Source organism: Triturus cristatus, chromosome 7 (assembly GCF_964204655.1).
Source record: "Triturus cristatus chromosome 7, aTriCri1.1, whole genome shotgun sequence".
In the NCBI taxonomy this organism is placed as follows: Eukaryota; Metazoa; Chordata; class Amphibia; order Caudata; family Salamandridae; genus Triturus; species Triturus cristatus.
The window spans coordinates 475,494,695-475,516,258 of NC_140590.1; the positions used below are offsets into that span (position 1 = coordinate 475,494,695).

The 21,564-nt window shown below is 49.2% G+C and overlaps 1 protein-coding gene across 1 annotated transcript in view; it reads left to right on the forward strand.

The window, feature by feature from the left end:
- The first annotated feature begins 5,516 nt into the window (after positions 1-5,516).
- LOC146809945 (heparan sulfate glucosamine 3-O-sulfotransferase 3B1-like) overlaps positions 5,517-21,564 on the forward strand; it is a 43,327-nt gene continuing 27,279 nt past the window's right edge. The window contains exon 1 of the mRNA XM_085616803.1: positions 5,517-7,234. Coding sequence (XP_085472929.1) covers positions 6,735-7,234 — 500 coding nt within the window. The 5' untranslated portion in view covers positions 5,517-6,734. The remainder of the gene's footprint in view (positions 7,235-21,564) is intronic.

The following is a 21,564-nucleotide window of genomic DNA, read 5'->3' on the forward strand; positions in this document are numbered from 1 at the left end:
TACATAGTATCAAGAACGCCACATACATCCATAGAAACTATCCGGACTGCCACTCTCCTCTATAAAGTATCCAGACAGGCACAGAGAGGCATACAATGGTGCATACATCCATACAAAGTATCCAGACCACCATACTCTCACATATAAAGTATCCAGACGGGCACAGAGAGGCATTTAATGGTGCATACATTCATACAAAGTATCCAGACCACCATACACTCACATATAAAGTATCCAGACAAGCACAGAGAGGCATGTAATGGTGCATACATTCATACAAAGTATCCAGATCACCATACACTCACATATAAAGTATCCAGACGGGCACAAAGAGGCATATCATGGTGCATACATTCATACAAAGCATCCAGACTGCCACATACATTCATACAAAGTATCCAGATCACCATACACTCACATATAAAGTATCCGGACAGACACAGAGAGGCATATAATGGTGCAAACATGTGTGTAAAGTTTCCAGACCGCCACACATTCACATATAAAGTATCCAGACCGCCGCATACATCCAATGAAATTGCCCAGATGGCCACAAACTCATCTGTGAAGTATCCAGACAGGCTGAGGGAGGTATATACTAAGGCATACATCTATGTAAAGTATCCAGACCGCTACATACATCAATACAAAGTGCCCCGACCCACGCAGAACGGTGCACGCATTCATAAAGTAGACGTGCCGGCAGTTGGCACATGTTGAGCTGAACACTGGTTGCAGAAGTGCGGAGGGAAAGCCATGTGAAGCTTCCCATCCTTGTGTCATTATGTCTTTATTTTTAGTTGGTTCATGTCTGTGTTTTTGCAACATTGTGAAAATCAGTGATTTCACATGACACACTTTACAACATTATTCACTCTATTTCAGAAGAAGCACTGGATGGATGAGGCGTTGAATGGGTGTAAGTAGATATGGATGGATGGATGGATGGATGGCTGAATGTCAGAATGCTTTATTTTCCAAATGAATAAATGTGTGAATGGCAGTGTTGACGGCTAGATGCATAATTCAATAATTCAAGAATGAATTAATGCGGGAATGAATATAAGAACAAACCGTAGAATGTATGACCTAAGGAGAGATGTATTCCATTTAGCAATGGGTTTGCAACTACTCCTCTAAATTTATGAATGGATTAATGATTGCTTGGATGAGTGCCCGGGGCCAGGCGGCTGAATCTATGAATGTATGAATGGATGATTCTCAGTGGATTAACTGATTCATTCGCTTTATGCGATTCTTTCTGACATCGCACAGAAGACCCCTTGGTGCATCAGCGCACTTTGGAACCAGCTGCGGATTAAAGCTTGTCTCGTCACACAAGATAGCGCTGTATGCATGCCAGAATATGCGAAAGGACTCTTTGGGGGCTTTAAAATTCAGCTTAAAACACGGAGGTATTGATGTAAAACAGTGGTAGAGTGCCTGACACTGATGTGCACAGCGTGAGATATGGGTCCATACTGAACCATCGTCTCCTACCTGTCCCTCCCCATCCCCTGAAAACACGCTAATGAATGTTTAGCGGCCTAAAGCCCTCTTTAAAGCGCTTCCGAAGCCTGCGCGGGCGCCGGTCCACGGTATACTTATGCAATCCACACGCAACCTGTGGATTTACAGAGGCGCTGTGGGTGCGCAGGCCTGTTATCATGGCTGATAATTATGCACTGTGTGTTTTCAGGTGCCCAGCTGACAACAGTGCGCGAGCTAATAGGTATTTTGAAAGGTTTTAGTTTAGAGGAGTCTGGCAGGGGCCCACCGTCAGCGTGCACTGATGCCACTGCACGGCTTTCGAGCCAATGAGGGGCCATCCAGACCACATATCCCCCCCAGCCCCCCCACCACCCCCTGCCCAAGGCTGCCCTCGGCGTACACTAATGCCACTGTAGGGGCTTTCGAGCTTGAGAGGGGCCTTCCAGACCCTGACTTGTGCACCGGGACCCTCAAGGCCTGTCCCACACCCCCTCCCCGGCACTGCAGTCACAGCGGAGCTCCGCCTACTGTCCTCTTTTACTCATAAATGCATGGCGTCTCGTGTATACACCTGATCACAGGCCGCTTTCTTACGCAAAGATCCGTGGGAAGGGGCCTCCAGATGTAAGTGTCTGGCGGCCTCCCCTCGAAGGCTGCTTTCGCCCGACGTGCGCACAGGTCTCGGGATCTCCGGCAGGCCTTCTCCCCTCTACATCACCCCGCCCTCCCGGCCCGAGTCTGGGATAAGCACTCCACTGCCCGAGTGAGACCGATCTGTTTCCAGTGAGCCTCTCCCGCCCAGACAGCAGCAGGCCGGGAGCGCTTATCGGCTTTTATAAATACACACACTCGGCTGTTTAGGCTGGAATTAACTGGGTCTTTCTCTGGTCGCAGCGCCTGTGTAGATAGCTGGGGCCGCAAGGTGGCAGAGGTGGGAAGGAAAGGGAGGGAGCGGCAAAGGTAAGGGGGAGGGGACCCCGGTACAAGGGTCGGAAGAATGACTCGTGTATTCTGAACTGTCACTAGCTACACATTCAATAAGTCTGATACTGTCACTGTCAGAAAAGGCACTAGTCGCAAGAACAAGCTGCGTGAAGGGGACGTTATGACATCAAAGTGGGATGCCACAGTTCTAGCATTCTAAAATCACAGTGCGTCATTGGCCATCACAAAGTCGGGCATGGTGATGTCACGAACGAGTAATGGAGACCAAGAAAACTTGCACGCTGGACAGTACTGTAAGTCGAGTGCAAGGGGCGCGAGGTGATACCTGAAGGATCATCATGACGTCAGAGGAAGTGAATAGTGACCTCCCAGTAAGTTTTTCATTCCTCTTTGGAGCAACGTGTCAAGGAGTGCAAAATCCAATATCCTATCACCTTAACTAGATTTTTGGCGTCACAGAAGGGGAGCTGTGACATTATAGTAATTCTGCCATTCAAGCTCGGCTTAAGTGCTGATGCAGTGTAGCTTGCCCGAGTGCAGGAGGGGTACATTGAACATGGGACCGCAGGTTCTGGCACCTTCACCTCCAAAAAAGATCACGTATGATGTCACAAATGCGCGATCTGAGATAGCAATAGCTCTACCATCCAGCTGAGTGGCCGTTCCAGTGCGGGGTAGAAGAACAGGGGGCGTGGGCATCCCAGCAGGGCACTCACTATTCCATCACAGACCGTGCATTATGGCGTCACGGCACCTACACTATTTATCCTCAAAGGGAGGACTAGTGCTGTGCCACGTGTTAGAGAACTCGAGGAGCGCGAAAAGCAGGGGCATCTCAGCTGGGCTATTATGATATCACAATTGTGAACCAAGGCGACACGGAGGGCGAGCTGTGACATCACAATAACTCTAATATTCCTGTAGAACTGAAGGAGCTATTATGAGACCACTCAAGAAGGTGCATTTTGCATCACAGAAGGTGGATTTTAACTTCGCAGTACGGCTGTTCTCTTACACCTCCAGTAGAAACACCCGCTCTGCGCATCTGGCTGTCCTGTATGAGGGGAGGCGCACGCAGTGCTTAATTAGTAATAAAGTGTGCGCCAGGGCCCTCGTCAGGTGCCCACTGCAGCTTTAACCACCCATTGCCCCTGCCAGCACTGCCAACGACAAAACCTGCGCAACTATTAACCCTAACACTCCTACACTTGTGATAAATCAAACTATCTCAGGCACCCAAAGCTATCATAATGCCTTGGTCAGCAGGAAATTATCGTTTTTAATGTATATTGAAATAATAAACAGCTGTTGTTCTCCTCATCTCTAAATTACACTGGCAGCGCCACCATGTGGCAGACTGTAATGAGTGCTGGTGTTCCCAGTTAGGTGTCAGTGCCTAGCACAGAAACCACCGGTTCAAATTAAGCACTGCATGCAGGCAAGTGGCTTGATAGGCGTCCACAACATGGTAATGACGTCACCGTAAATTAGAAAATATAACATCTTTGGCACATGCGGAAAATGTGAGTTGAATGAATGACAACAGTGGTTGTTATAAAGCCACAGTTGCCTCACGATCACCTCGCGGTTGTTATGCGCATGGACTGTGTGCCTTTTTCATTCTGATTTTTGCCACACGTTTCTTAAACAATGAGGGTGATAATTCTTCCATTTCTCAGGTTTCCAGCATGCACTCATCGCCGAGAAAAGGCAAGCACTGCCCAGGCATACATTTGGTCATACAATAATAATTACGCGTTTGCTTCATTGCCTGGGCTTGGTTCTCATGGCACAAAGCCATCAGTGACAGCTCTAATCGTGATGCCCCAGTTCATTGTGAACGCGCCAGAAAAACCCCAGCATGCGACACCTGCTCAATAGTCGGATAGTAACTGTTGCTTAAGGTACCTTATGCTCTTTCACGCGGCCGCCACCCAGCCTCAGGCCCGTGTGACTAACTGGGACGTTACACCTAGCTTAAATACAAGGGATGTAAATTGTCCATTCAATCTAATAATATGTTATAATCCTGCCTTCCCTACTCGACAACTTAGTGTGATCTTGGGCAGGACACTTAAACTTCCTGCGTCGCTGTCCTCTTAATTGTCTAAATAAGGCCACTTAGTAAGTGCAATATAAACATAATTGTCAAAATATGGTCATTTAGCAGCAGATTAACCCTAATGGTAAGTACAATATAAAAATCAACATAAAAATCAACACTCAACGGTTATAGTTGTATTAGTTGTATAGAGTTAGATACTCAAGAAGGATAATGTCGTTCACCACAACGAGCAATCGACCCTGTACAGTTCTGATTGCAGACCTTGCATGTTTAACTTGCACACGTCTACCTAGTTCTAGACTTAGTAAGCAAACCTCATCTTAAATATTTTACAGCCCTTCGTAAAAGATGTCAACATTCCACTGGGCCAAGTTATAGACTTTTAATAATCTGACAAAATAAGGGGGTTCTCTCCCACGTGCATTGCTAGTGCCCAAGCTATGCTTCTGGCAAACCTCAAATAGAAGCTATTAAAAAAAAAAAAAAAAACATGTATCAGAGACAGCTGGGCACTCACAGCTGTACTGCACATACATGGCGCGAGCTGGGGACAGTGCACAGCAGCATTGCTCTGTGGACTTGACTTGGCACAGCTGAACACAGCACAGGCTTCTATCACAATATTTTGGAGCGTGTCACGTTTGTCTTTTTTCTTAAACCTACTAGTTAATAAGTGTATTCTACTTGGAAGTGGGCATGCTACGGCGACAGAAGTAAGACATCAGCACACTGTGCATCCATTGACCAAGCAGCGTCTAGGCCCAGGTTTCGGAACAGACTGTACCCAGAGTGCGGCCACAGGTATTTTTATAGGTTCTTCTGCCAATCGGCGTCGCCTCTGCCATTATCTTCCCACCCCGCGGTATTCTTACAGCCTCACCTTTACCACGCCCAGATTGGTGGAAGCAGGCGCCAGTCAAGGCCTGGCACCGCGCTCGCACACTTTGGCCCACGCGGGTAGGCGTGGCTGCGCCTCAGAGCCCGCCCACCGCCTCACGTGGGCGCGGCTGGGTTTCCTCTGCGCGAGGCGTGCAGGCAGGGGGAGATACAGAGCCGCGCAGGAGCCCGGAGGAGCGGAGCTGTGCACGGGCAGCTGCAAGCAGAGTCCGCACTGCCTTCTAAGCAGCTCAGCATTGAACCCGGGGAAGCGCTGTCCGCAGCAGAACAGCGTAAGCGGGGCAGCAGCCACGGCTTAGCAGAAGGTCCATCTCCGCTGGTTTCGGCCACAACCAAGACAGTTTCTAAGGATCTGCTTCAGCGCCAGCATCTCACTTCAGCGCACAGAAGCGTCCTTAGCGCTTCTAGCTTTGGCTTCCCGGCAGCGCTCTTCTCTGCTGGCTTCGGCACTTGCATTGGACGCTTCTTCTGCACGGGCATCAGCACAGGATTCACCGTAGGACACGTTCCAGCACTGCCAGTGGAGCCCTGTTTCCATCCATCACCCCTTGGCAGTCAGAACCGCGCCAGGGACGGCGAGCACCCCGGACCGCCTCAGCCCAGGACGTCTGTGATGACATTTTGTGGAACCATGTCCCTGGACCGGGGCGCGGCATGTTGCTAAGGTGAACCTTGTTTGCCGGAGTGCCCTGCGCTTGGGGTCTCGGGGCTTCCTTTTCCAGTGGTAGAACAGTTCCCCTCAGACGAGGGGCTGTGCATCTACCCCGTCGCCCCCAGCCTGCAGTGATCTACAACTTTCCAGGGTCTGGGCTCTGTGCACCTCTTAACATCCCACACAACTTCTCACTGAGCGCCGCCCCCACTGTGGGGACTCCATCCCCGGGGTTCCTCCCCCAACACCCACCCGCCCCAACTCTCCCCAATGCCCCTCCTCTGCTGGGCACATACCTAGCGCTCGCAGCCCCCTGCCCATGCACCCACTTGCCAGACCCACTTCGGGTGGCAGAGCCTCTGCTGAAGTCTGCACCCGGTGTTAAACCCCTCGTGTACCCTGGAGTACCCACCACTCTTTTGTGGGTTTCCCATTCCGTTCTGTGGGATGCTACACTACCCCGTGGCGCTTTCTCCATCCCTCTTGTAGCAGTCCCATTCATTCACCGAGGGAGTTCACCGTCCTTCCCGATTCCCTCCCCTCTCTACGGGGGTCTGCGATTCCACTGTGTGGCAGTTCCCCGTCCCACTCCGTGGGGTCCCAGTCCTATCACCCCTACTTCTCCAGCCCTGCCGCTGGCTTGGGGCCGGCGCCCACCATGTGCTGAGCCATGAGGGGGGCCCCATGGAAGTCGCGCCCCTGAGCTGCCCGTGCTCCCCGGATGCCGCCCCCTGCGGCCTCCTCTGCCTCCCCCCAGTGAGGCGGAAGGCGCTGCTGCTCTTCGCCATGCTCTTCCTCTGCCTCTACCTCTTCTACGCGGGCTCCTGCGCCTCCTTGCACCCGGGGGTGCTGCTGCAAGGGCCCGAGGACTCGAAGGGCCGCGCAGGGCTGCTCGCCCGGCTCCTGCTGCTGCGACCTCCGCTGGAGGTACCTCAGGATCGGACCCCGTCTCCGGAGCCCCCCGACGAGCCGGACTACCCCGAGCCCCGGGAACCCGGGCCCCTCTCCAGCTTCTACAACGGGGCAGGCAGCCGGAAGCTCCCCCAGGCCCTCATCATCGGGGTGAAGAAGGGGGGCACGCGCGCCCTGCTGGAGTTCCTGCGAGTGCACCCCGACATCCGAGCCGTGGGCGCCGAGCCCCACTTCTTCGACAGGAACTACGACAAGGGCTTCAGCTGGTACAGGTGAGTTGAGGCCCAAGCAATTAATGGGTGAATGGTTATCTGAATGACTGTTCAAACTTATAGTGCGCTTGCCACAAATCTTACCATCTCTAAACCCTATAATCGCTGTCTGGCAGGAGTGAGTTATTACTTTTCCATGATTTAAACGCAGGGATGAATGAATATTGGCACTCCCCACGTAGCCACACACCTCTAGGTTCTTCAATCCATGGACTTCAGTGGATACATTAAGAGCGAATTAGTGAATGAATACTGACTTTTCTAGAGCAGTCCTCGGGGGCACTTGCACCGTAGGCACTACACTTAAAGGGCTTCAGCTGGTGTTGATGTGCTAGGGAGTAATGTGCAGGATGCCCTCTGTTGTGTAGGGCTACCGGGAAACGTCATGCCAGAATTGGGAAATTCATGGTACCAAACCTTCACTGTGCACTACTGTATCCTGGGAGACCAGCAATAATATTTATGTTGCACTTGTGCAAATAACTCCTTGATAAGCCCCCCAAGCCGTGAAATACACACCAGAGTCCAGCATACATTTTGTTTATTTAATCACTAATCCTTTCATTTTCTTCTGCATAGGCTGCATCCATGTGCGTTTTTCTGATCTGCTTTCTGTAATAAGTTTGTTGCAGCATATTATGTTCCAGACTTGTGCCCTGATTTGTTTTTAGCAAAGAAATCTACTTACAGCTGTGCACATAGTAGCGCCTCGTGTTTCTGTGCACTTGCAGGGGTGGTGTGCCAGAGTGAGTACCGTATGGTGCACCTTGCTATCCGGCAGGCCCGGCCTGGCGGAACTCTCCAGTTTGCGGATTAGGGTTATGGTCACACATATATCACCCGGTCCCTCAGTGTGTACTTCTCAGTGCGGAGCTTGCAGTAAAGTTCCATCTCCGATGATGGCGCCGAGAAGTCGTTCGCGTTCTCACTCCTGGGACAGTACAAGTAGAATGAATGAATTCCTTAAACCGTAGTGAGCAGCAAAGTACTAATTTACATTAATAATGTTGAGGCTGTAGTCCTTTCATTTAATATTTTTATATTGATAAAGCTGGCTTACGGGGCAGTACAGCCATCCGATCGCTACAGTCAAGAGCCACGAATTTCAACATCGTATGATCATACCGACGAAAGAGGGAGTCGAGTGAGAAGATCGTGGGACAGGGAGCCACAACAGCCTTCTGGGCAACTCCCTTTCCCCACAGGGGTGTCCTGAGCTAGAGGGGATCGGGAGAGAGGTCGGGAACACTCCCTCGTCCCTGGATCAGAACTGAGTTTGCACCCTCACCTCTCCCGATAATTTATGATTATGTTCATATCGCGATAATTCAGCCCCTCCCCCATCCACCCTGCATTCATATATCTCTTGCAATTTCCCAGCACCCCACCTACATGTGATATTACCGTGTCACCCACCACTGGTTTCCCAGTGTATTTCCAATGCCCCCCCCCCTTCCGAAACCCCCACCAATTCTCCTATGAATTCCAACTGCGCCCATCAATTATTTCACGTGCTGTCGGCCCCCTTGCCCCCAATTACCCATGCGAGCCTCAGACCCCACATTTGGATACACGGGGTCTGCCAGTGAGCGCTAAACTCGCCGCTTTCCAAAGATATCGGCGACCGCTGTATATGTGTGGGGCCCCCACATATATAGTGTGGGGATGGAAGGGTGGGGGATTCTGATTAATGAGACCACCGGTGGTTGAACAAACATTGCTTTATTGCCACTCAGCATCATCACGACCAGGAGGGTGCATGGTTAGTCTGTAAAAATGTGTAGCGTGTTTTCACATTTTCCCTTTCTGGGTTTTGGGGGAACGGTTCGCGCAGGGTTCAGACGCACTGGTAGTTCCAGGCGGCCGATCGCACATTTTGAGGGGGACCCCGGAGTGCCCTGCCAGCTGGGCGCACTGTAGTCAGTCCCACATTAAACAGCCATTCCATTGATTTTTTTTTTCCTTTCCCCCTTTCACGGCCCCCTAGGGAAATCATTCGGCATGATTTAAAACCGGGCTAAATAAATACTGAATATCTTCCTTGTAATCAGCGCAGGGGCGCGTAACGAGGCGAACAAACACACGTTCGACGAGTCCGAGGGGCGCAGCCTGCTGTACTTTTTTCCTTTAAAAATAATCAATATCGTATTTTAACGCCATTAAAGCGCCTTTAAATATAGTTCTAACAGCAGCGCCGAGGATTAGCTGCGCTTTCCGCCGTCACCTAGAGAAGGACGCTTCAGCGACAGACCCTTGGTGGAAAAGTCCACAATGAGCACTGTATCGAGAGTGCTGTCTGTGAGATGTGCTGCCGCGGTCTCTCCGGTGGAGGGGTCCCCTGAGGGCCCGCACCGCATACAGGCACGCGCCTCTGATCCCAGTGTCCTGGGGGCTTCCTATAGCCAAAGGCCGAGTCCACGTTACCACTTCGGGAGACTGCCCCTCAAACGAGCCTACACGTTTATTTACCGTAAACTCGTAGAAGAGCAGTCGGGCAACACTTCTGCGAACCCGGCAGTGCATTGCTTTATTTATTGCGGATTCCGTGAAATAGTCAAAGAACTCCGTGGAGATCGTAAGGCGGTGTAGAAAAACGGCCTGCAATTCAGGAGGTTGTGTTTGGCGGTGCTCTCTTTATATTGCTGTGACCTATTCATTCATTTTTTCTGAGAGCTATGCTGGGATTCAGTGGCGTAACGAAAGGTCAAGGCCCCCCCTGCAATATATAGGGAGGGGCCCCCCTCCGGATTTATTCAGAGCGCACAGACAGTACGGGGCCCCTGCAGCTGCCCCCCCCCCCCCGCCACCGCGGGGGATGCGGGGGGCCTGTGTTATGCCCCTGCTGGGATTGCGGTGTCAGGTCACTGCACAGTGCTATGGAAGGCCAATGTCTACTTAGGTACACAAAACATGTTGTTGCTAAACCAATGTAAGGCTGCGGAAATGCAGAGCTCGGATGGGCTCCCGGCAGCGAGATCCGAGGTCCAAGCGCTTCCGCAGAAGTATTCATGCGTTTTCCACTTGGGGACCCCTCCCCCAGCCAGCCAGTCTCAATCACGCACTGGAACCTCAGCGCGCCTCTTTCAGGGAGCAGCACTGCCCTCTGTCGGGGAAACAGAGGGGCTGCAGGCGATGCAGCTCAGTTTCGCATCGCAGCATGTGAGGAAGCTGGGGCCTGTTCTATCCGGTGCCCCCTCTGCCCACCGACTCGCAGGCACAGACTCCGTGCCCAGGTATACCCGTCATAGCCGTACCCCTCGCAGTTCTTTTGTGTCCGCTGTGCTCACCCAGTCACTTACACCACTGTCCCAGATTTACTCTCTCACCCCCTCTCCTCCCGTCTATGCCCACCCTCTTGCCCCTTGACAGAATGTCTGACAGAATGTCAGTCGCAGTTTAGCCGCCTGTGCTCTCATCCATGTGTCCACCCACCCTCCTGCCTTCTCACTCACTGACACACCCCCATGCAGAATTACTGACCCCTCAGCCCTTCTCTGAGCTCTGTGTCTGCCCGTCTCTCTATAAACCCATTCACTGCTTTGATTTCCCGCACCAGGCAGCTGTGACGTTGTGCAGTGCAGCGCCTAAGAAAATCAGATGCCCGAGGGCATCTGGGCGCTGTACATAGTTTCAGAATTCAGAAAGTATTATGTGGCACCGCCAAACACAGACTACCGTACGGGTGCTCGGAGGGCGAGCTCATTAAAAGTGCGGACTGCAGGGGCAGTGCCACCGAACAAGGGATGAAAACCCCCTCAATTTGGCGTGGGAGGGAGGGGGGCGTTAGAGTGTGGAGCAGACGGGACGCGCGTACATGGGTATGCGGTGTGCAGTGAGAGGGGAGGAGGGGGGTCTCGCCCCAAGTCAAAGGGCCATGGGTATCACATGTAATAAAACCAATGCGTGGTCAAGTTTTTTTTCTTTTTTTGGTTCGGTGTTCTGAGGAGGAGAGCGCTATACTTCACGTAGGATCCCGGGCATCAACCATTATTCTCTCAATCCAAATATACCTTCAAAGACCCATCAGAAAACCCTCTCTGTGCCATCAGTCCCTGTCTCACCTACTACTCACCCCCCATCTCCCACCTCCAGGCTTCGGTAACGCATTCCAGTCCCTGCTCATTCATTTACTTTCCCATCCCCGTGCACGCCCTTGTGCCAGCGCCAAAACCGGTCTACGCGCCCTTCAAGGAGCCTGGGAGCTGCCCTCTTTCTCTGCTACTCCAAGGTCGCCCTTCAAGTTAAAATACACTTCCTCTCGCGTGGACTTGTACACAATTGTCTTTTATCTAGCTTCTCCCTGCATGTATGCTTGTATGTATATATATGTGTGTGTGTATATATTGTTTTTTTACTCTCCGATACTTCACACCTCTGTCTCTCGCTCTGTATATGTGTGTCTCCCTTTCTCTCCGTTGGCTTCACGGCGCTGGAGATCTTGACAGTGGGGAAGGTTTGCAGGGTGGCTCCTAAGGGTCGCTAGTATCCTATTCTAAAGCCACGATCTCTTTCCCGAGCAGTACTCACTTGTGAGTGAGTTTGAAAAGTTCCGTTTTCACCTGTTTTCTGAAGCGCCTGTAGTTTTAGGTCTACACTGTATTTGTGCAGCCTGATATGGCGCGCATTTTATCCACAGGCACTAGAGCGCTTTACAATGAAACGCAGCTTAACATGGGAGTTTAGGCGGGACACGTTATATCATTTGCATCATCTCGTTCATTCCGCCCACCACACGACAAGCAGCCGGACACCGTTACTTTGCAGCGCTCCAACGTCAAGCTTATTGTTGTCGCAAGTTGGCGCTTTACTAAACAAACAGATTGAGTTCATAAACTGACACACCCTCGCTCTCCCCTGCGAACTGGGTGTGCTCGTGGGCCCATATTATATGCTGCTAGACGTTTTACTGTGTGTTTCTCCATGTCAGTCTGGGGAAATCGAATTAACTAAAATATTTTTAATAATGCGGTACACATGGAGAAAAAAACTATCTTTTAACTCTAATTTGAATCCCAATGGCGTAAAATATCGCCTTATTTTCTGAAGCGGATTTCCAGCCCCTGCCACCTCCAGGACCACCCCTCGATCCCAGAATCCCAGTGATTTGTGAAAGTTACGCGGATTTCTGCACTGGGGGTAGAGCGCGTCCTTGCAGTGGGCACCTCGCCTCGTGGACGCTGTTTCCAGCAGGCTGAAATAATTATCCGCTCCTTTGCTTTAGAGAATGAAAGTGTAGCAAATTCACGTGTCCCTCCTGCACCCCTCCCCCATCTGTCCAGGAGCGGTCATAAAATGTTTATTTCACGGCTCGAGTTCTACTTGTGTTTTTAAAGGTGCCCTGATGTGTCCACTTGATCTCTGACATGCGTTGACTGACGGACACGCATGCAGCGGGCACGGCTCGCAGCCTGGAGCTGCGGTGCCCTCGTGTTCGGAGCTGTGAGTTGCTGTCGAGTTCCCCAAACTCAGCCCCCGCTGCCCACAAGTTGAGGGAAGTTTAACACGTTTAAGAAGCAGCTCTTCGCATAATAACTGCAAACAAAGCGGCCCGCGGGGAAGTGAAATTGATTTTATTTATGCTTTTTGCGTGGTCTTTATTGCTATTAAAGCCTAAACTCTTGAAATCTGGGGTGATGTAAGGCGGCTTGTCGGCCTACGTCAAAGCGGCAACTCCGTGCACGCATGAGCGGCTTCACAAAGAAAACAGAGGGGCTGCCCGGGGCTCACAATAGAACCACAGCCTCCCCGATAAATGGGGGGGTGGGGGTGCATGGGCTCTTGCACTATTTATGTGGACTTTGTTGGGGGAGGGAGCGGGTCACCGACAGTTCGTTTTACCACCACAGGTTATTAATCCACATTTTTTTTGCCCAGACTTCTTTCAATATTGCCTTTCCCCTGCGCCTGCTGTGGCACGTAGTATCGGAGTTACGGTACTCTTCTGAAGGGCCAGTACTACTACTGCAGTCCATAAGGGATGTATTCGACACCTGGTTGCATCAGGAATCGCTTCTAGGCGCTTCTCCGCGGAACAAGCGTTTTTCTTTTTAACTACATTGCATAGTTACTAATTTTACATTCTGAATCCTCCGATGTTGGCAGTTGTATAATTGGGACAGAGGGAGGCAAAAACACACTTCCTGGCGCTCTTCGCAGGTATGTAGCGCTATAGCATTTAAGGCTCGCAGCACTTCGAAAAGGGAGGCCTATTGAAACAGCACGCCTGTATTATAGCGCCCACTGGCTCTTGCTAACCCTGTTCTCTTCAAATTGACCAAGATAGAGGCACACTAAAATCCGGAGTAGAGGGCAAATCGAAAGGGAAACTTTACCAACCCTAAATTTAGTTTCTTTCCATTTCTAACTGCATCAGTGCTGGAAACATAGCTCAGTGGGTTAATGCCCTCGCTACAGCTGTTTCTATGCAACTTTAGTGGCCCGTTACTACCAACAGTCTCAGTATTACTTTTCTGGTGTACCCAGGGACCCCAGGTCCAAACTGGGTGCTCTTCGCCCTCTGAGGCAACAGAAACTACTCAGAGTGAAAAACAGCATCCAAGTGCAGTAATTCAGATGATATCTGTATTTGCGCCGACAAACACAAAAACAGTTTGTACATTTGCGACGCTAGCCCCCATGAAAAGGTTGCTATACATAGCCTGAGCCTTTTGTAAGAAAGTTTGTATAGTTTCGGTTTTGTTTTTACAAAATGAGAAAAGAGGGGTTTGCCAGCTGTCCCCTCATGAAAGTTTAGAACAGACTTTAGGGTGCAAGGATGTGGGCTGGGGCGAGGGAAGGGTCAAGAGGTGTTGGCACGGTGTCCCCCACCCCTCCCGACACTACAACACAGCACGAAGGAACAGAAGTGTCTGTCCCAGGAGTGACTGCGAACCGCTGCCAAGTATGAACTGGGCTGCTGCTGCCCTAGAAAATGGCGACCGTTGTGTCGCACTCGGAAGGAACAGCAAACAAGCGCGCCCTTCTTTGCGTAGATACGGTGTCACACACAGATCACAGCAGCGTGTGCATTAGCCCCCTGAGCTATCCATTCCGTTGGGAGAAACGTTCTCTTCTGAAAAGACTGACTGCTCGGCACTGAAGATGGTGTCTATCGGTGAATAGCGAGATTTTTTTTGAGCGAGGGTGAGGGGGTGTCGGTTGGGGGGGGCGGGGGGGGGGGGGTGGCAGGATGGAAGGCAGCATGCAACTTGAATTTGCAAGCTAGCTAAACTGCTGAATGGCGGGATTAGTGGAGGAGAAAACTGCATGAAAAGAAGAATCGTTTCATTGTGTCCAGTCTTTACTACAGGGCGGGGGCGTGGAGAGGGGGTGTCGCGTGTTTTCTTTTTCTTTTCTATAACGTGTCCCTCCTGACAAACTGTGCTTCTGCCGTTCAAAAGTGCAGGCAAAAGACACGTTACAGACGGATTTCTCCACAAATCTACTAAACTCCCGGGTTTTAGTCTGGCCAGAAATTATGGCGACATAAACTATCCAACTTTTTTGTTCCTGCTGCTTCATTTTAAACTTTCCCAAAATATTTCCCACGTTTGACATCCTTTGACTTTTCAACATCTTTCCTGAAATCATTGCTTTTTGCTTTCAGCCCATCTCCCAATCTTCGCACGCTCCCCATGCTTATAAAGTGGTTTGTCGAAAAAGAAACATTAGAACCTCGACAGAAATACACAGTTTGTTTACGAGCTGGACTGGCGTGCGGTCGCGGCATCATTGAATGAGGAGGTTGGAGGGGTTGGGGGAGGGACAGCAGCATGCCCTCTTTTTGTTTCAGCAGCGCTCCCCGTGGCTCTTAGAGAGGGGTTTTGATCCCAGCATGCACCCTGAAGCTCAGGGTGCTGCTGACTCTGCCCCAGCCCCACAGGACATTCAGGGCCTATCTTGCGTTTCCCAGCCTCCTTCTGTGACCCTTCTAGTGTGTGTCTATTCATGTGAGGTTGAGAAGAACCCCTCTTCCCTCGTCCCCCCTCCCCTCCTGTGCAGGTAAGAGTCGGCCTGCAGCGTGAGTCGGCGTGCTCTGCACGGACTGCAGCTCGTGACTTTGCTTGTAATCTCCGGCTTGGACACCAGAACCCCTCTTTCATTTTTCAAACTCTTGGAGAGGTTCCATTTAAGCCTCTACCTAGTTTAAGCGAAAATGAAAGTAAAGAGCAGCTCCCTTTCTATGGTTTATTTTCATAATATGTATCTTCTAAATCTTGTTAAACGTAGCTTGAATGTTTCTATATATAAGTGTACAATTATAAAATAAAATTTGGAATGGGGTGGGGGTGGAAGGAAGTTCTCAGCCGCTGCGCCTTTGGAAGTTTAACTTCTTTGCGAGTAAACCTCCCGTGTGGCCTGCAGCCACCGATGCTGATAGTAATCTCTGGACTGGACCAATAGACGAGGGGTGACCCCCTCTTTAATGTTCCTGTCCTTGGACAGGGTAGCTGTACTTCAGTGTGAACGTGGCAACCTGCAAGTTTGAGTAAACTTCCTGTCGGGCCCTTAGGGAGAGCATTTTACTACGGCTAATCTCTGGGCAGGACCTGTGGGCGAGAGGACTGTAGGATTAAAGAGGTGACACTTAGACAAACACAACAGCTTCTTAACATGGAGTCTGTTTGGGTCTGAGACCAACACAACAGCGCCCTAAAATGGCGGCTGTTTGGGTGTTGTTTTTGGAAGTTCTTAGGTGGGAATATGCCTGCTCCCTGTTGGTTTAGGCCTGGTGTAACGTTAGATGGGGGGTAACATCAACACGTTTCTGAAATCCTCCCTGTAGCTGCACGAGCCAAGGTTTGTTTAGAGTTGGATTAGGGGCTCTCAGTCGCGAGTTCGCCCCGCGGCCTCTGATGGAGACTGGAAGTGATAATCGAAGCAACCTGTGAATGGACAAAGACCCAGATTTGTTTCTGTTTTCTAAGAGTACTTGAGGCCTCGTGGTTTAAGTTTAGCCCAAAATGGCCTCCGTGCCTCTTTGGCCACATTCCAGTCTCAGCCTTGAATTCGGAAATTGAGGCCGGAGGAGCCCGCCTCAGGATTTCTCTAGTCTCGGGCACTGGGCTATGTTGGACGTAGGAGGCGGCCCTGCATTCCGGGGACTGTGAAAGCGCTATGTTAGAGTAGGGATATGAAACATTTGAACTACGTGAGCAAAGTCTTTTGTAGGTCCCTATTATTGGCATACCTGTAGTTTTCGGATCACGCTGAAACGTACTTCTAGGCACTCGTATAGCTTTCAATCCCCTCTCAAACTGGCAGTATTTCCTCAAGAGTACCACTATTTCCCAGAAAGCACTAGATGTTGCTAAGAACGGCTGTGCCAGTTAACTTTAAAATCATTTTCCTTGTGACTTTGAAGCTGGATTGATGTTGGCTATTTTTTCTGTGGTGTGAGAGTCCCTACTACCCGCAGTGAGCGCGGTATCTCTGGATTATAAGAAGTTTATCTGAGAGAGAAATGTATCAGTTTAGCATCCACCTGTGTAGAGTCAGTCACATGTTGGGCTGACCCCGCCCGAGGCGCCCTTGAGAGGGATTGTCCTCTGAGGACATCTCGTGCATGGCAGTGCCTGTGCAGTCCAGTGTGACTAGAGAGTTTGGTGGAAAAGATGCTGACGTTTCGAACCTGGGTGCAAGGGCTTCCAGCTGGTATTACACATCAGCTGCTCTGCACACTGAGGCTAAGGACTGACACCGGCTTGGAGACATGATCCAGTCAGCGCAGAACTCAGTCGCCCTGACTACGGCGCATGTCCGTGGATTCAGCCTCAACAGTGCTAGTCCTAGCAGGTACTGAGCACCTGCACGTCTTTATTTGAAAGCCAGAGTACCAGCACTTCTTAGCAGTGGTGCAGAACTTTTAATGGGAGAGTACTGGTACTTCTCAGCAGCAAACAAGTACTCTAAGATGATGAGTATCTTCATTTTTCTATTTCCATTTCAAGCACTAATGTACAGTACATTCTTTCTATATTTCACCAGCACCATGCGGGCCAGGAGGAGACGTCAGTGTCTTAAGATGATTGCAATGTTTTTTGAGGGACAGACAACGTAAGTTGGACAACAGAGCTGTGCATTGGCATCAAGGCCTCAGTATGGATTCTGAAGCTAATTTATAAGATCTTTGTGTGAGTGTGTGGTTTTATTTAGTGCAAACGAAATCTATGCTGCACAATAATATGGGGGAATATGAAGAAGAAGAAGGGAGGCGGGAGAAGGCAGTCAGATGTTTTCAGGACTTTATTAGCCTGAAATTAAGATATGTTTCATATTTCGTAAACTTAAATATTGGACTGAGGAGCTGGGACCCCATGTAGCATGCTACTATGTGGAGACACAACCATGCCAGCCTCCCTTCCTATTAATATCTGATAAATTTGCTTTACGCCCAATGAAAATGATGGCCTGCGATAGGAGTAATGACATGTGTCTACCTGCAACCTGGTACCAGAGGAGGGACCGGTCTCTGCCGGGCAGTCGGCCTATATGTGGATACAGATGCTGCTCTGGAATCACAGCCTTGCCGGAATCCAAAATGCTTCTCATTTCCCTGCCTGCTGTTCGACTGTAGGCCTTAGTTCACCCTGGCTCAGTCATTCCATCATTGTGTCTCACCCATGGCCTTTCTAGATTTTCTTACTTCACAAGTATTAGTACATTGCAAAATGAGCGAGGGGACAGCTAACCACTTCAAGACTGAGAACCGATAAGGAAACGTGAGACTAATGATTGCGCCCCGGCCTCTCCTGCTGCTAGGAGGGTCCTTGCACTTGCCTCGTTTCTGTGAAGAACTTACTCTGAAATCTGCCTTCTGAAGTCTTCAAGGGGTCTCTGTGGTCTATAACCTCAATCATGAAATGCATACCTCCTATACTGTATGTTTAAACAGCGAAGTGTAAATGACTCCCTCAAACATCACGGTCGCTCGTCCATTGTGTTCATAGTATATGTATCTACCTGTCCTTCGATGACCAGCAGAAGCTGGTGCAGTATGGACCTTAAGATGACGCCTGTCTGCCATTAATTCCTGGATGGCAGGAGTTTCCCAAACTTGATGGAACCAAAATTGAAGGCTGTTCCTCAGTGTGCAGCACGTGCTACCAGGCTCGAGTTAATTCAGTCATCTCATCTTAGCTTAGGTCGTCATCTCATCACCAAGCTCAAATCCAAGTATACCTAAAAATAACTCTCGATGCCCAGATATGGCCCATGGCCGGCAAAGCTCATCTCTCTTTAGTCTGGCGCATCTTCCGTGTCTAGTTCCTCTCCAACAGAGACAGACAGGCAGCAGTGAGTGCCACCTCCATCCCTGAGTCACTCAACCTGAACCCGAGCAGAACCAAGTCTCCTGTCTTGAAGTGGCCAAGTTACTTCTGTAACATGGCTGATGACAAGAAACACTGGGGCTGAATCTTCTGCCCCTAAAATGGTTAATTAGTTTCCATTAGGAAAATCTCCACCTCCAACACTTGATCCTTCCTGAAGAACAGCAGTCGGTATCCCTTCCCCGTTGATCCATTCTCGCCTCCAGAAAAGACAATTTCCAGAGCCCTTGAACCCGCTGCAGCTAGCAATGAGGTAGACTTTCTGTTAAGAGATTCCCATCCACCAATCATGCTCCTTATGACAATTCATGTAGAAGCAAACCACGACACGTTCAGGAAACTCTTTGATGTATGCATTCTCTGTTCGTTCATCGATTCATATGGCTGGGTCCAAACTGCAATGGCATAGCGAGCAAAAAGCACGATGGATGTAGGCCCAGATCTCTGTACTGGGGTGAATGTATGACATTGTTCTGCATTCTGCCCATCAATAGTTCTTTTTGTGTTCATCGATCCTACCAGAAATTACATTTTGGTGATGTTTCACCGAGCACCCCTATACAAGGGCATTCATGCATTGTATGATGGCAAATGTAAATGCCGCTACATTATTACCCTACTCCACCCTCTGGGGTATATTTACTGATGAGTTATGCAGTTGTTTGTACCACATCATACACCCAGATGTATTTAAATATCTCCCTCTTGCTGTATTTATACCTCTGACGCTGTTTCCGCATTGCTTAAATACCCCCTCCCCATTTTCTGCTGTATTTATAACCCTGGAGGAATTTTAATATCTCTCAAGTTTCCCCACTACTGCATATTCACTTCTCAATTATTTATATCACATGGATATCCCTCCCCCTCCTGAGATTCATTCACAGTCCTGAGACAAGTGCCTGTATCAACTCTCCTCGTGCCCACTCTAATGCCCCCTGAGAGTAGCAGCCCCCACCCCCTTCAGAGTTCCAATCAACAGGTAACTTCCTCATCAATTGTGATTACAGTACAGACCCTGCTTCTCTCGCATATTATGTGCTTGGAAGTTTAGCAGTGACTAATATAGAAACTATACCCTGCGGCTATATGCTCACCTTTCAGGACTTTGCAGAGGTTTACATTGTAAAGTGCTTCAGTCTCAGACATATAAGTGGCTCATTCCTCTGTCTTCAGGCCATGTATAGATGTACACGTGTCTACGGTGGCTGCTTTTGCTCAAAGGGAAGGATATCAAGTGCATGTGGGTGAAATAAATTCTCACTTCACCTCGCACTTCTGAGTTTCAGACACTTCGCTCGTCTGAGTCCGTTAAATGTGTACAGTGGGGTTTCCCTGGTGGGAGGGCCTATAGCAACGAGTGTGGGACCCATCTGTCAGTTTAGGCCCCTGTGGGGGAGTGACGTGCTTTTTTAATGATTTTTTTTAAGGAAGTGGAAGAAACTGACCCTGTTTGTAACTCGATTTACGTAATTGTTAGAATTGGTTGAAAAAGAGGGTTTTCAAATCCACAGAGGCACTGCTGGGAGAATTGTTCACTCTATACTTTTAATATATCGCTATAAAATATTATAGTAACAGGACCATCATAATGGGGTATTTGATAAAAAATAATTGATTTGAAAAAAATATACCTTATATTCATGTTGTCATAGATACAGGAAAAAATATAACGGTACATTACATTTAATAAATGCACACAACAAAATAAATTGAATCTGTGTCCAGAAATCCCAGATGTGGCCATTACCCAACTCAGTGAAACACATTTCACCCATCTTGGATAAACGAAAGGCTGAGTCTGGCCAGTCGGGATTCAAACTTGTGACCTGCAGTTTACTCACCGATCTCTGCACTACTGAGGCATCATAGCAGCTTTGCCAGGATCTAGGCCAATGCTGGAAGGCGCCAAGAAGACCTCATGTCACCAATTTAAATGTATCTCACTGGGAGGAGCCCATGTCACTTGTAAACCTCTTCTGCTACTCCTAGCTCTAGTAGTATCGTTCTAACACTTCTTCACCCACCTCCTCCTGCTGTTACTACTACATGCTACTGTCCCTTGTGCTGCTACTAATACTACAGCAGTAACAGCACTATTACATTCCCAATTAATGCTAGTAGCTACTACGCTCTTCCTCCCACTGCTAGTCCCTCCTATCATTCTACTACTACCAGTGCCAGTTGCACTACACCAACTTCTGCTAGTCTTGCTCGTATTGCTCCTGATATTAATTAGTGTATTATTTTGGAGTCTTATCAAGCTCTTGGTGCCACCCGCCAATAACTTCTGAGCACAGATATATCCAGAATGAGAAAATAGCAAAACCGGGATAAATGAATAATTACCAGTAGGGCTGGGCAGGATAAGGAGAGATGCTCCCCCGCCGTACCCGCCGTTCCGCCCCACAGACTACCATAAAAGAAACTTGTACACAGTAATAACCACCAATATTCCGAAAGGTGTGTTGCCACATCGTAAAGAACTGTTTCAACCATTTCTGAAATGCATTACTTTTTCAAAATTTGCAATTAGATTGTCACTATGCAAAAGAACGTTTACTTATTTTTTCTTTTTATAAAACAAAACCTTTTAAGTAACAGGCGTTGGGACCCTCCAAGGGCCCCGGTTTTTCTGTAGCAAAAATGGACCATCAGTTGCAGTTTTCCAACATCAAGACCCACCTTTCAACACTCCTGTCTTTCCCAAACTCTTTATAATATCTGGATTTTGTTCAGAAAATATAGCTTTTCCTTTATAGTACGCATGAATCCCAGATAATTCTGAACTATAAGTGTGGAATTTAGAGAGAACTTTATGAATAACTGCCTGCAAGGTTTGACTCTGCCACATGGTATTAGTCGTTTCCACCCGGTTTATTTTCATTTCTAAGTTATGTGGGACACATGACCGATTTTAAGTAAGTCTGTGTAGTTTTTTTCTTTGCTGCCTGTGATTTAGTACTGCCTAACATACATCTCTTCACTCATTATTTTTCA